This window comes from Pagrus pagrus, assembly GCF_965226575.1.
Source record: "Pagrus pagrus genome assembly, chromosome: 22".
NCBI classification, from domain to species: Eukaryota; Metazoa; Chordata; class Actinopteri; order Spariformes; family Sparidae; genus Pagrus; species Pagrus pagrus.
The window spans coordinates 5,022,800-5,036,542 of record NC_140204.1 but is presented as its reverse complement, the minus strand read 5'-3'; the positions used below and the strand labels follow the sequence as shown (position 1 = coordinate 5,036,542).

The following is a 13,743-nucleotide window of genomic DNA, read 5'->3' as shown; positions in this document are numbered from 1 at the left end:
CTGGATAGGCAGAAAAACATTTTGATGCTTCTGCGGCGGCCACAGATACGTTCAGAGTCGTACATGTCATACATTATCATGTTCACATTACATGTTTAGGACCTCACTGTCATATTGGAAGGTGGAGGAGATGGTGACCGAGCTAAGCTAGGCGACAAAGGCTGGCAAGCCACTGACTGCAGCTCAAGACTGTGTTTCAACATCTACCCACCAGATTTTCTTAAGAAGACCACAAGATATATACATGAATATTATATTAGATATTTTTAACATTAAGTCACAAAATCTCCAGCCACGTTCATGGCAACCAAAGCAGGAATTTTAAGCCACAAGATGATGTTTTCCGAACTCTAACAGTGTTTTTTGTGCCTAAACCTTCCCAGAGCATGAGCGCAGCGCCGTCACAACATAACAATTACAAACTGAAACTGAAGGAACATAAAGTTGGAACATAAAGAAATGTAAAGTATCAACGTATCCATAGTTTGCAGAAACATACACTGTCAACCATTATTCTGGAGATTAGGTTGTCCAAGGACCTCCTGCGAGGGGTGTGAATCTTTGGCAATCGCACGATTCCATTCGATTTTGATTTTTTCGATTCAAAATTGATTATCGATTGAATGAATAGAAAACGGGGCGCTATTTTCAGTCTTGCTAAGAAACATTCATGCATTGTTTCAAACCTTTTCCTTCTGTAATGGTAGTATTGGAGTATTTGGGTCAGTTCGCATCACATGATCGTACAATACCAAGGCTGTCTCTTTCCTCACTATAAGAGGGAAAAACGTTAGTTACGTCTGCGAGTATTATCGTAAAACATTGATCAGCGTCGTCAATTTAAATTTTAATACTCTATAATCTCCATCATTGAGCATGATAATGTTCTGACAAGTGGCCTAACTGCACACTAAAAGGAAAATCACAGTTTAGGAATAAAATGTAAACCATCATCAACGCTTCAAGTTACACATATACCCTTTCAGCTGCTCATTAAATTAAATGTGTAAGTTTCAAAATATTTAGAAAAGAGCTGCTGTGACACTCGAGAAGACTTTCAGTCACCTCAAGGCAACTGTCTGCTCTGGTCACGGTGTGAAAACTGGATTTTAGAACAAAGTGAAGCTGAAAACACCAAAAAGAAGTCTGAACTTTGTGACGTCAGTCAGAGAGGAAGACCCCGAATGTTTACACCTTTGTTATCCTTTTGGGGAAAGTTGGATCAATGCTTTCCATTTTTGCTGAGACAGTAGGAGGCGAGAGAGAGAAAGAGAGAGAGAGAGAGAGAGGGAGAGGAAGAGGTGGAGGAGAGAGGAGGATGAAGATGAGAGACGAAGCTCGGCTCTATTGATTGTTTAGCCGTGTGCTGCTGCCCACATGTTAGTGATACAGTATGAACCCACACAGAATTTAGAGAGAAGAAGAAGAGTGGGGATCTTTGCATCTCACGCAGATGAACACATGAAATGCCTCTTCACACACACACACACACACACACACACACACACACACGGACACACACGAACACACACACACACAAAATTCGGGTGAGTTCCTCTCGGTAAAGTCGACTGAAAGGCGAGCAGCGTCGTGTTTTATCTTTCTTCCTCTCCTCTTCCAGCTACATCTGGTCTGTGTTTAGAGGGACTTTCTCTTATCATACTGTACGTGCTCTCTCTCTCTCTCACACACACACACACACACACACACACACACACACACACACACACACACACACACACACACACACGCACACACTGCTGACAGCCTCGTAAACTCTTGTTCACAGTCGGCTTGACTTATTCATTTGCTCGCTCTCGAGCTGCAACACAAACAAAGAGAAAGCGACCTGCGGTAAAGTTTGAAGAGTCGAAAAGGTTTGCAGCCAAGATGCATCTCCCATCATGCATCTGGGCTGCATCGTAAGCGCCTGGGAACTGTTGTCGGGTCGAGGTAGATGTGTCCTGGTGACAATGATGTTGAAAACCGTCCACTCAAAGGGCTAATCCACTGAAACGCTTACAAACAAGACAGAAAGCTGCAAAGAAGCATCACTGAGTGTTGTTGTGTTGTGGTATTGATTACAGTGCAATACAAATCAAAATCAGTTTTGATTTGTATTGCACTGTAAGATGGTTTAGACTATTGATCGTCATTGCGTGAGTTTTAATGACTACTTGAAAGCAACGTGAAACAATGACAAACAAAGACAGTCGCAGGCCTGAAACCAACCAAACCTGCTAGTCAACTGTCTGATTTACAATATGAAACAATACAACAAGATGTGATACGGTATGATACGATACAATACCACACCATACCATACCATATCGTACCATACAATATCAGAAAATACCATAAAATACAACACGATACAATACGATATGACACCATATCATATCACATGACATCAGACAATACCCGCCATACAATACAACACGATACGATACGATACGATACGATACGATACAACACGACACGATACAATACAATATGATAGGATACCAAACCATACCATACAATACCAAACCATACCATACAATACCAGAACATACCATACAATACAACACGATATGATATGATACGATACGATACCATGCAATGCGATACAACACGATACGATATCATTTGTGCACTTCTCCGTGCGTAAAATGTAAGAAAAAAGACTTGAAAATTTGAAATAAGGCTAATGATGAACAACTGAGTGAAACAAGTCTGTCGTTTTTAAAAGATTTCATGATCATTTTCGAGCTTTGCAACAATTTTAATCCTAAAAAAGTCAGAATAAAGTTTCCTGACATGTGTACAGACATGTGAAAATACCCCGATCTGTTGTTTTTCCAAAAAGGTTCAGCCACTACACTGAAACTCCACAAACGAAGATTATACAAATATTTCTCATTTCAAAGGTTTAACAGCTGGACACAAGATGTCTTATACGTCACTGAAGAGTCCACTGTCAGAGTTTTATGCACTGCAAGTTTCCACATCACACTTGTGCAAAGTTTCATACCGCGACATGATTGCCTCCAAAGCAGCTGTGATGTCAGAAATCTTACATGTCCAAGTCTAGAACTTTAACCTCCAAGCCAGTGACCAGAGCATCCTCTTGGACTTGAGCTCAGATGCTTTTGGACCCGTCACAGCTCACTGTGACTCCAGAACTGAGCCGTGAAGTCAGGAGAGGTTACAGAGGAAGCGAAACAGCAGAGCAGGAGTGAAGGAGGCGACAGGTAGAGGGACAAAACTTTAAAACACGCATGACATCTCTAGAGTCCACATTCCTGTCTCCACACCCACAACGTGCTGCCTTCAGGAGCATCTTGTAAACCTGCACGTCTGAGAGCCAAACGCACAGAAAGTAACTTTAAGTCAGAGAAAGCGGAATGTTTTCTACTTCTAATCATATTAATCTTTGTCATATTAACTTTAAAACTGCAAATCACGAACAACAACTCACGTTACATCATCCTTACGTCATTTATCAACAAGCTCACATGGTCCCCACCCACTTGAACGCCACATGTTGCCAATTAAATCCGGTTTTATTCAACAGTCACACTTTTTTCCAGCAGATTTGAGCCACTTTTCTCATCATTTCAAGTGTGTTTGTGGGGAAACTCTCATGTTTCCTGCAGCACATGAACGCAGGACACCTCTCAGCCAGCTGACAATAACAAACCCTCCAATAATAAACCACATACACTGAATTCATCTCCTGCGCACTCTGTAACAAAACCACGGATCTCTCCTGCTGATATCCCAAAGTTTGACACTGACTTGACTCCGGAGCTGCTTCAACTCCCCTCCTGCACTTCCAGGCTGTGTAAAGTGACTCCATGCGTGTGTTTGTGTGAATGAACTGCTGTTTTAATCTCCTCTTACTTCTCGGTGGAGGAGGCTTGCTGATCAGATCCGCGACGTGCCTCTGCAGCCGGACCACTCTGCCCTCCAGCGCGCCGGACCGGTGGCAGATGGACACCAGCTCTCCCTCCAGGTCCTCCAGGATGCTCACCGAGTGCCGGGACAGATCCGAGAGCTGCCGGAGCACCGAGCACAGGGTGAAGCCGCACACGTCCGCCAAGTCCCCGAAAACCTCCGCCTGCTGCCGCCGCCGCCGCTGCTGCTGCTGCTGCGGATGAGGCTCCAGCAGCCTCCTGCCGTCGGGCTTGCACACATCTTTCGGAAGTATCGTCCGCTTGCAGAAAGGCATTATTCCTCTCCCTGAAAATGATAACAAACTCCGCAGATAGTCAAGTTATATTCCTGTGGTCCTTCTCCCTCCGGTTGGCGCACAGACGCATGCTACGGATCCTCCGGGAGGAAAAACTCCGCCGCGTTTGGAGACGCTTGGAGCGAGTTGCGCGTCGTGCGCCCTCATTGTTTTTGACTGCGAGTGAGCTTTTCTCTTTTTTTTTTCTGTGGAGAGGAGAGACTCAGCTGCTGGGGAGGCTGGTGTCAAGGTGGTCAAGGTGTATCACATGAAACATCCGGTTTTAATCTTCAAAATTAAAGCCCAAATCCCCCAAAACTCAATGTGCCAAAATGGATTTTAGGATTAGTTATGTAGTTAAAAAGTCATTTCAGCACACATATAATCTTATAGACTATATAAACCGAGAGTAGAACTTCATGATATGTTTACCATATTGACCCAAGTAACTAAAAAAAAGCATTAATAAAGTTAAAATTAAACTTAAAAATGATTACGTCTGCTTCCCTTTTCTACACATATGTCATGGTACTTGGTATGTAGCTTCTTCTAGAATAAAAACACTATAAAGAGATTAAATAAAATCTAAATGGAGAAGAAAAGAAATAAGAGTGAGTAAAATACTCTTTAAAACCTGTAATTATAATATTTTATACTTCTATTTTTAATTTATTCTGGAACAATTACACTACTTTCTATATTTTATGTCAAATATGGAGTCGTTTTGTTGCTCTGGACACCTTTATCAGATTTCCTCTATGCGCGCCTTTATTTTGAAGCGAAATCACCCGCCATCTTGTCTCATCTTGTCCGGCTTGACGCGGCGACGCGGGGCGCAACAGTCTGGTGCCTCCTGAGAAGGAAACCTGTCTGGAGGAGGAGGAGAAGAGGAGAGCGATGGAGGAGGAGGAGAAAACACTGTCAAAATACTTTAAGCACATTGGCTTCTTACTTTGAGGCCTCTCAGTTCCAATTAAAGGAAATCATAAAGCTGTAACTTCCTGTAGATCAGGTGGGCAACTGTTTTTTCCCCCCAGAGGGCCACACTGACTTAAAAAATGTAAGCGAGGGACACAAATTGGGCAAGTGAATGAGAACGTTAAACACTGATTCTCAGCACTGACTGAAGGAAAGATCAGGCTAATATGAACTATTCGATTGGACTCAAGTTGACTCCAGCTCAATCACCTTAAGCGACAAGTCACAATCGTGGTTGTCACATGGTAGAATGAAAAAACTGGATGTGGAAATCCATGGGAACGGATTCGTAAACCATGTGAACGGATTTGTAGTCCATTTCGACGACCGCATCTGCCAGGCATTTCCCTCGAGTTAAATCTGCCGTTAGTTCTAGATAAAATTGAATTTACTGGATGGTCGGGTCAACGCGATCCATTCGCTGAAGAACAGAAGAGGGCAAATCCATTCCCACAGATTTCCCCATCCAGTTTTTCTTCCTGCCATGTGACCCCAGAGAGGCTTCGATCGCCTCTCTGCAGATCACCAATCACGTGTCCGTCTTGACGACCGCAATTGCAACTTGTCACTTAAGGTGATTGAGCTAGAGTCAACTTGAGGTCCAATCGAAATGTAGACAGCGCCCTCTGTTGAATCAAGCTGAATAGCGATTTGTTATTTGTTTTAGGTGAACATTAAATCGCTTCAGGTCTGTTCTTGATTCAGTCATCAAATTTTAAAGAAAGAAAGAGCTTAGATATTCTTCCACACACATCAGTCGAGACTTCAGGGCGTGGAAACGAGGTTGAGTTAAACAACTGGGTCTAGAAATGAGGAGAAGGATCAGGGGAGAGAAATTCCTGAGTCACAGACATGGATCAGTGTAGTCCCCCTCCTCCTCTTCCTCCCCCATCTTTCTCTCTTTACTCTATAAACTGAGAACAGGTCCAGGCCTCCACTCATATTTCCAGATGGAGACGCAGCGCTTGAATACATAACACATTTCTAAGATCATACAGGATCAGAGACTGTAGACAGAGACAGAAGTCCCTCCCTGACATAAAAACCACACCAGACACAGGCTTGAAATCATATATTCATACATACAGCGGTTATTTATCCAACACATTGGACTGTTTTCTACTTTTACTATTAAACTGACCCTTTATTTGACTTTGTAGCCGACGTATAACAATCATCAGGGAGGGTTAACTTTATGAGGGTTAACCGTTAGCTTGACTAAACTTGTGGGTTTGAACATTGTTGGAAACATTATGTAAGAACACAACACAACAAAACATAACACAAAGGTTGTTTTTAGACATTTAAATGCAGAATTATTACATTACATTACGTAACACAGTCACAACATTTTAATTCGATTTTACTGCAGCGCTCATGTCGGGTGGAAATACTTCCTAAACCAAACAAAAAAACAGAACTCCTCACAACAAGGTGTAACCTGGAGTAACCGGGTCATGATTCCTGGAAAGAGACTGCTGATATTGAAGAGAAGACACATCTCTACAGCCAATATCTCCGAAACTCAGCAGCTCACATCAAAACAATCTAGACGGATAAGCATCATGTTTTGTTTTGGGTGAAGTGTCCCTTTAATTCAAGCAGTCTTGAGCCACAGTTAACAAAGACCTATCAACTGGATCTGAAGCTTTCACATGCCATTGCTTTTACAAGATGGTGATAAGTTTTCACTGCACCTCTTGCAAAGGGAAGTCTCTGCTTTCCTGCTTTTTTTGGAGGCCCTGAACGCATCTCATCCCCGAGCCAAGTCTATCTGGTTAACCAACATTACCAGCCTCTCCGGCTGGATTCTTTGCGGCCGCCACAAAGTGACAGCAAGTGCACGGGGGAAAAGAAAACAGGGAGAGAGCGGCGGTCGGAGTATCTCTTTAAGACGTCTCATCTCTGCAGGAGCCTCTCGTGACGTGGCCCCCTGGACTCCTGAGCGGAGCAGAAAGGGTGGAGGAGCTTTATCGTTTCTCTCCTCTTGCCTCACAAATGTTTTCCCCAGCCAGCTGCTGCTCACATCCTCCGCTGTAAATCTATCAATTATAATCTGTCCTCTGTTCACCTCCTCTCATGAGAAATGACGCATGAATAAAAGAGTTTAATTCCAAAATGAGATTTGAAGAATGGACTACTTTCTCCGATTAATTCAGTAATGCTTTTCATATGAACTGACTTTTTACCCGCATACTTGTTTCTGTGCCGCTCACCCATAATTATGTAATTTCAGGGCCGTGGTTATGACTCAGCTTTGATTTCCTTCTGTTTGTTTGTTTGGTCCATTTTCTAATGTGATATCTATCCATAAATGTTTGTCCGTACGTCAACATCATTATTTGTCTTCAGTGGCTTCGAGACTGTAACAAGCTACTGAAATGAATGTTTTCTGATGTGGCACAGCTGTGGTCAAGGTTCGGTTAATCTTAGGAAGCACCAGAATGAGACTGCGGAGTCGTTTCTCCACAGTATCTGCATGTTTGAATGCAAGCTGACCCGACAAGTGAACGTAATGTTACTTTTGATAACGATGTGAAGGACATCAGGCTCCAACAGGCAAGACAAACTTCTTCTATCATTTCCACGTGAGGAAAGCCTCGACAACTTTGTGGTCCTGGTATAAGGTGCTAAATACATCTGCCACATTTACTGACTAGTGAATTAGCTTGCTATTGTGCTATTTCTTAACTGCATGTTCAGTGCGTTGTTTTTCTTGCAGCTAGTGTGTAAAACAAATGGCCAGTGGCGGAGCAGATACAGCAGACTGTGAGCTGTAGTTTCTATCTATAGAGGATGAGTGACCCCCAAGAACAGCAGCAGCAGACCTGGAAGGAGGCCGAAGAGGTCGGTGTGTTTACTGGGGAAACTACAGCTCAGAAACCACCATATCAGGAACCACAAGAAAACCAGACACGACAACTCAAGCTGTTCGAGCTGTTGGTGTAAAATGTCAAGAATGTCAAATCTGAGTGCCGTTCAAATTTCTATACCTTCACCAGTGACCGGCTGCCACCGCCTCGCGTCGTCAATCCAACTACCATTGACAACGTTCCGCCGAAGTGATGGAGGCGCCACAAAACGGTCACCAGATTCATCTCAATAAAACCTGCAAAATCGATGCATCTCAGCTCAACTTTTGTCAATTCTTCAGATGCACATATTGACCCAAGATGGCTGCCACGATTACATGTCAAGACGAGCGTACTCACTGATTGATTAACGATGCTCCTATGTCTCCTTAGAACAATACACTGGATATTGATCAGGAATCGAACAACCTGCTGCGAACAATATCTGCTCAACCTCGTGTCTTTTGTTTTTTGTGTTTTTTTAACAGCGCTGACCTTTGACCTTCTGTATGTTGCTTGTTTGTAACATTGATCCAGGATGTGACACTGATTAACAGCGATTGGAGACAAACATGCAGCAGGAATGCAACCCCTCACATTCATCATCGGCCTTTCCTGGGTTTTTATCTAATTGTGAGGAAAAGCTCTTTAACAGTCATTTTCCGTGTTGGGAGGAGAATCCAGTCTGTTGCACCTCGTAATTTATTTCAAATTTTAATCGTTTTGTGACATCTCTCCACCCCGTCCTTGTCAGCTGAGGAACAAACTCTTCTGTTTTACGGCTGCGGACGTCTCCTCCCGCGGCTTGACGTGAATTTACAGCGCGGTGACGTCTCGCTTCTCCGCAACACTTTCCAGGACTCTCCACTTTCTCCGGAGCCTTGTGAAAACTCCCCGTTCCTCTTCTCGAGGCTCGTGAAAACGTACCCCTCCTCCCTTATCCCCCCCTCTATTCGCAACCCCCCCAAAGAAAGCACATCTGGCTCTCAGAGCGCCCCCTGGGCCCCCTTTAGAGACCCCTCCCAGACGTGAACTTGGCCTACCTAAATGTTTTTGTTCATGCAGTCTGTGTCTGTCTTATGGAGAGGGGGGATGGAGGGAGAAGGAGCAGGAATTTCAACATAAACGGGCTCTTATTGACACAATTGAAAACATCAACATGAGAAACTTTTGAGTGTGTGTGTGTGTGTGTGTGTGCGAGCAACGACAGACATGTTGATATAAACTTTAATGTGCAAGCAGAGGGCTCCAGAAGGACAGAAGAGGTGGAAGGGAGCGGCCGCATTACATCATCCGCACGGCTCAGCAACCAATAGTATCGCTTGGGCCAATCAGTTGCCACGACAACCAGCGTGCCACTCAGTCAATTAAGCGACGAGCTGGTTTGAAACTTGTCCTCGAAAAAGCCCCGCCTTTCGCCCAGCGACCTCGTCTGTCACCGAGCCAATCGTCCAATCAGCCGGCAGTCAGTCAATCACATGGAAGCAATTGATTAGAAACAGCTGTCCTCACCCACCCTCCCTCCCTGCCTCCCCCTCCTCTTCCTCCTCCTCCTCCTCCTCATCAGATGACTGAGTTCATTGTTTCAGCGGCTCAGCCCACTTCTCTGTACTCGCGCAGGGAGCACGCTCCAAATTTACCTCCATTACTTCGTCCACTCCGACTCCCTCCTCCCTCACATTGTAGTAGTATTCAGTGTTTTCCACTCATTCAACAGCCGCCAGCTTATTTACATCTGCTGTCCCTGGGCAGGTGAACAAACAAAAATCTAAAGGCATAACAAAGTCGAATGTATGTGGAAGACAACAAGATGACAAAACTTCCTGATTCTCTCACGTTTGTAGTATACATCAGAAAACAAACTGCGAGTCGCACAAACAGCAATAGAAACTGTTTCCAGGGGACTCTTAAAAAGTGTTGAACAAAGCTTGGCCACGCTTGGGCAGCACTATCACTACTACTTAGTCTGCCAGAAAAAAGATTTAGTGTGTCCCGATATATAGAAACGTCAGGTGCAGGAGGCCAAAAACACCCGGACGTCCAACTGCATCCAGACACATTTTGCCGTATGTGAGCCACAGACACATCGACTGAGATGTTTGTGCCTCGTGCTTGTAATTCATACATTAATATGCTTCCTCGTCATGTGGGCTGCTCGCTGCTTATGGTCGTGTTTTCATGTGTTGGCGAAGAAGTTTTCGTAATTTGTTTGTGTTTTGTTCATTTTGAGCTCTCAAGGCCACCGTAGCCACAAGGTGAAATAACAAACTAATGGTAACACCAACGAAATATGATTTTTTTCTGGCTGAAAAACCTTGAAAGGATCAAAAGTAGACACTTTTTCTCTACTTTTAAGCGGTCAGAAGCCAAAAAAAGGTTGGAAACTACTGTTTTATTGCCTCGTTGACATTAAAGTTTGTTTTTCCTGGATGTGGTTGCACCATCAAGCCATAAATCCATCACCACAGTCGTGTTCTTACTGGGTAGTTTCAAACTAACGGTTAACTAAACTGGGTTGTGTCATTAAAATGTGAGAAATGTCATGAATTCTTATGTAATGTGTAAATTGGTTGCTAGGAAGCGATTGTGTAAACAGGAAGTGCCGGCATCAACATGAACTGATAAAAAAACAGCTTGAGGGACTCAAACAACTGGAACATGTATCATTTATATTTAAATATTCACTCCTGGAGCACACGTGAAGAATGATTTTTTAACATTTAGGCTCAAACACCCTGTAATATAAACAATTTTGAGTCTTGCTGAGGTTATATTTGGGATAAATCTTCTTGTGTGTTCAAAAAAAAACACAAAGCTCAAAGCTGTTGCCTCTTTGATAAGTGTGAAATATTTCCAAAACAAGAGCGCTTCCTCCAGACGTTTAGTGTTGTTGAGTTACAGTGAAGTTTTCAGCTGTACACGCTGATAAAAAGCCTCGAGTGTTTACTTTTACAGTGACTACAAAGCGTGCAGCAGATATGCATAGTGCAGATACATTTATAGCGTCTGACTGTTGTTTTCTTTGTTTTAATGCGAGTCTTTACGGCCGTCCTGCTCCGCGTTTTAATCCTCACATCAGCACATTAGCTCTTTGGCTGGATGTTTTTTCTCTGTATTTTGCTCTGCAGCTCACATTTCTTCTGCTGCTCGCGCCATCCAACCAAACACACTTCAAAGCCTCTGTGTGACTGTGTGTGTGTGTGTGTGTGTGTGAATCAAATGTGATTGTTGCTCCGCTCACAAGGGGATGCAGAGCAGGACCAGAGCAAAGCATGCGTCTGGCGAGTCTCATATTTCAAATGTTCAAAGACTGTGTTTGTGTGTGTGTGTTTGTGCATATATGTGTGTGTGTGTGTGTGTGTGTGTGTGTGTGTGTGTGTGTGCACTTGTTGTTTACAAGAACTGCTCCCCGGCCAGTAAAAAACGGGGACAACGCCGCCACTTCTGATTTGTTAGTAAACCACAAACCCCTGAAAGCGAATTTCTTTTCATTAAATGTGCCGTCCGGCTTCACATGCAGATCTGTTGCGGCTGCGGCCTCGAGGTCAAGTCGGGGTCAAAGTTCATCGTCGCGCCGGCTGGATTCAAATGATGTTTTTAATTTGTATCTCCAGATAGTTTCACACAGTTGCATGTCGTTAAAGGATCGTTCTCGGCACTAACACACCCGACGTGTCCGTAATAACTGCTCAAAGCTCAAGAAAACCATTTCAACTACGGCAAGCACAGTAGGTCAAAGTTAAACATGGAAGACTGTCTGTCTTTTTTTCTCAGTGTGATGATGTCCACTGACAGACATTATCGCCAAAAATAAGCCCAAACTTGTAATAAACTAAGGCTAGCAAAGATCTTTACAAAAGCATGGCGCTGGTGTCGTACCGCTTTTTTTGTCGTACCGCAGAAACTAAAACAACAAAGACCAAACTTGGACGAACACTCAACCGCCTGCCATGGATCATACATAAAAACACTGACAGGGAACATTTTACTGCATCGCTACTCAAACTTTTAGCACATTTTGCTGAGAATAAAGTACTTGTATTGGAGTATTTTCCCAGTGTGGTATTTGTACTTTCACTCCAGTAAAGGATCTGAATACGTCTTTGTCCTCGCACACTGTCCTCGCTCCTCGCTGCCAGGAATGATGGATTAGTGTACAGTACAGCGTGTCAGAGAGCAGACGGTCATGAGAGCGAGCTGCTCCCCTCGACACACACACACCGACACACACTGACACACACACCTTCCTGCTGTGTGTGTTGTGGTGTTTTTTATTGCGTCATGTGTTGGTGAGAGCGGGGTTGGAAATTAGAAAGTCACGAGGGAGAGGGCAGCGGTGATCTCTCGCTCTTTCACTCGCAAACACACACTCGCAGGTGAGTCTGAAGGCCAGAACGAGATCCGTCACACACACACACACACACACACACAAACACACACTGAGGCGGTGTGTGTCGGGCCAGGTTTCTGCAGCGCGGAGCAGGCTGCAGCCCAGCAGTCACCATATGGACCTGTACTGAAGTCAGAACACACAGAGATGGAGGGAAAAAGGGATGATGTGCAGGAAATGGAGAAAGATCGAGAGAAAGATGGCGACTGTTTACAGGTGAAGGGAAAGAAGGAGGGAGGGACTGATGCGAGGAAGGAGGGAGGGAAGGAAGGATGACAGGGAGGAAATGGAGAGAGATTGAGAAAAAGGTGATAAGCAGGAGGGAAAGAAATGGCAGGGACTGACGCAAAGAAGGGTGAAAGATGGGAGCTATTTAAGAAAAGGTGGAAGGATAGGAAGGAAGGAGGTAAGGAAGGTTGAAAAAAGGAGGGAAGGAAGGAAGGAAGGAAGGATGGAGGGACAAGAGAAAGGAGGTAACGGAGAGAGATGGTGATGAAAGGGAAAGAGAAAGAGGAAGATACAGCAGGGACTGGTGCAAAGAAGGATGGAGGGAGGATGAAAGATGGGAGCCATTTAAGGAAAGGAAGGAAGGAGGCAAGGAAAGTTGAAAGAAGGAGGGAATCAAGGAAAAAAACATGAAGGATGAAAGAAGGATGACAACTAAGGAGGGATGAGGCAGGGAGGATCGACTGAAGGAGAGATGAAAGATATTTAGGAAAGGAAGAAAGGAAGGATGAAGGGAGGGTGAAGGATGCAAGGAAGGAAAGGCCGAGACAAGACGGGAAGAGGGAGGAAGGATGGAGAAAGGTAAAGAAAATACCTGTTTTGGGAGGGATGGTAAGGAAGGCGGGATCAAGGAAAGATGAAACTGAGGATGGAAGAGACAGGAAAGAAGGGAAAGGAGGGTTAGGAGGTGTTCACCGAAGGAGAGAAAAGAAGAAAAATATTAAGGGAAGGAAAGGAGGAAGATTGAAGGGAAGAAGGCACTAGGAAATGAGGATGGGAGCTAAAGTAGGAAAGGATAGAAGGATAGAGGGAGAAAAGAGGAAATACTGAAACAGAAAGGATGTAAGACCAGAGAGATGAAAGATGGAAGGAAGGAGGTAAGGACGGTTGAAAGAAGGAGGGATCAAGGGAACAAATCATGAAGGGAAAGATGAAAAGAAGGATGGAGGAGGGACGAGACTGGAAAAAGGAAAGGAGGGAGCCGAGGGATTAGGAGAATAAACAGATGGATGCGTGCATGATGGGATGGAAACAGGAGAGGATGGAGGGATTAGTCAGACGGAGGGAGGATGGACCGCCTGCAG

The 13,743-nt window shown here is 44.2% G+C and overlaps 1 protein-coding gene across 1 annotated transcript in view; it reads right to left on the bottom strand.

Moving 5' to 3' along the window:
- Positions 1–4,409, bottom strand: part of nhsl2 (NHS-like 2) — a 149,517-nt gene extending 145,108 nt beyond the window's left edge. Inside the window, exon 1 of the mRNA XM_084344653.1 lies at positions 3,886–4,409. Within this exon, the coding sequence (XP_084200779.1) occupies positions 3,886–4,213 (328 nt within the window). The 5' untranslated portion in view covers positions 4,214–4,409. The remainder of the gene's footprint in view (positions 1–3,885) is intronic.
- Positions 4,410–13,743: the final 9,334 nt, after the last annotated feature.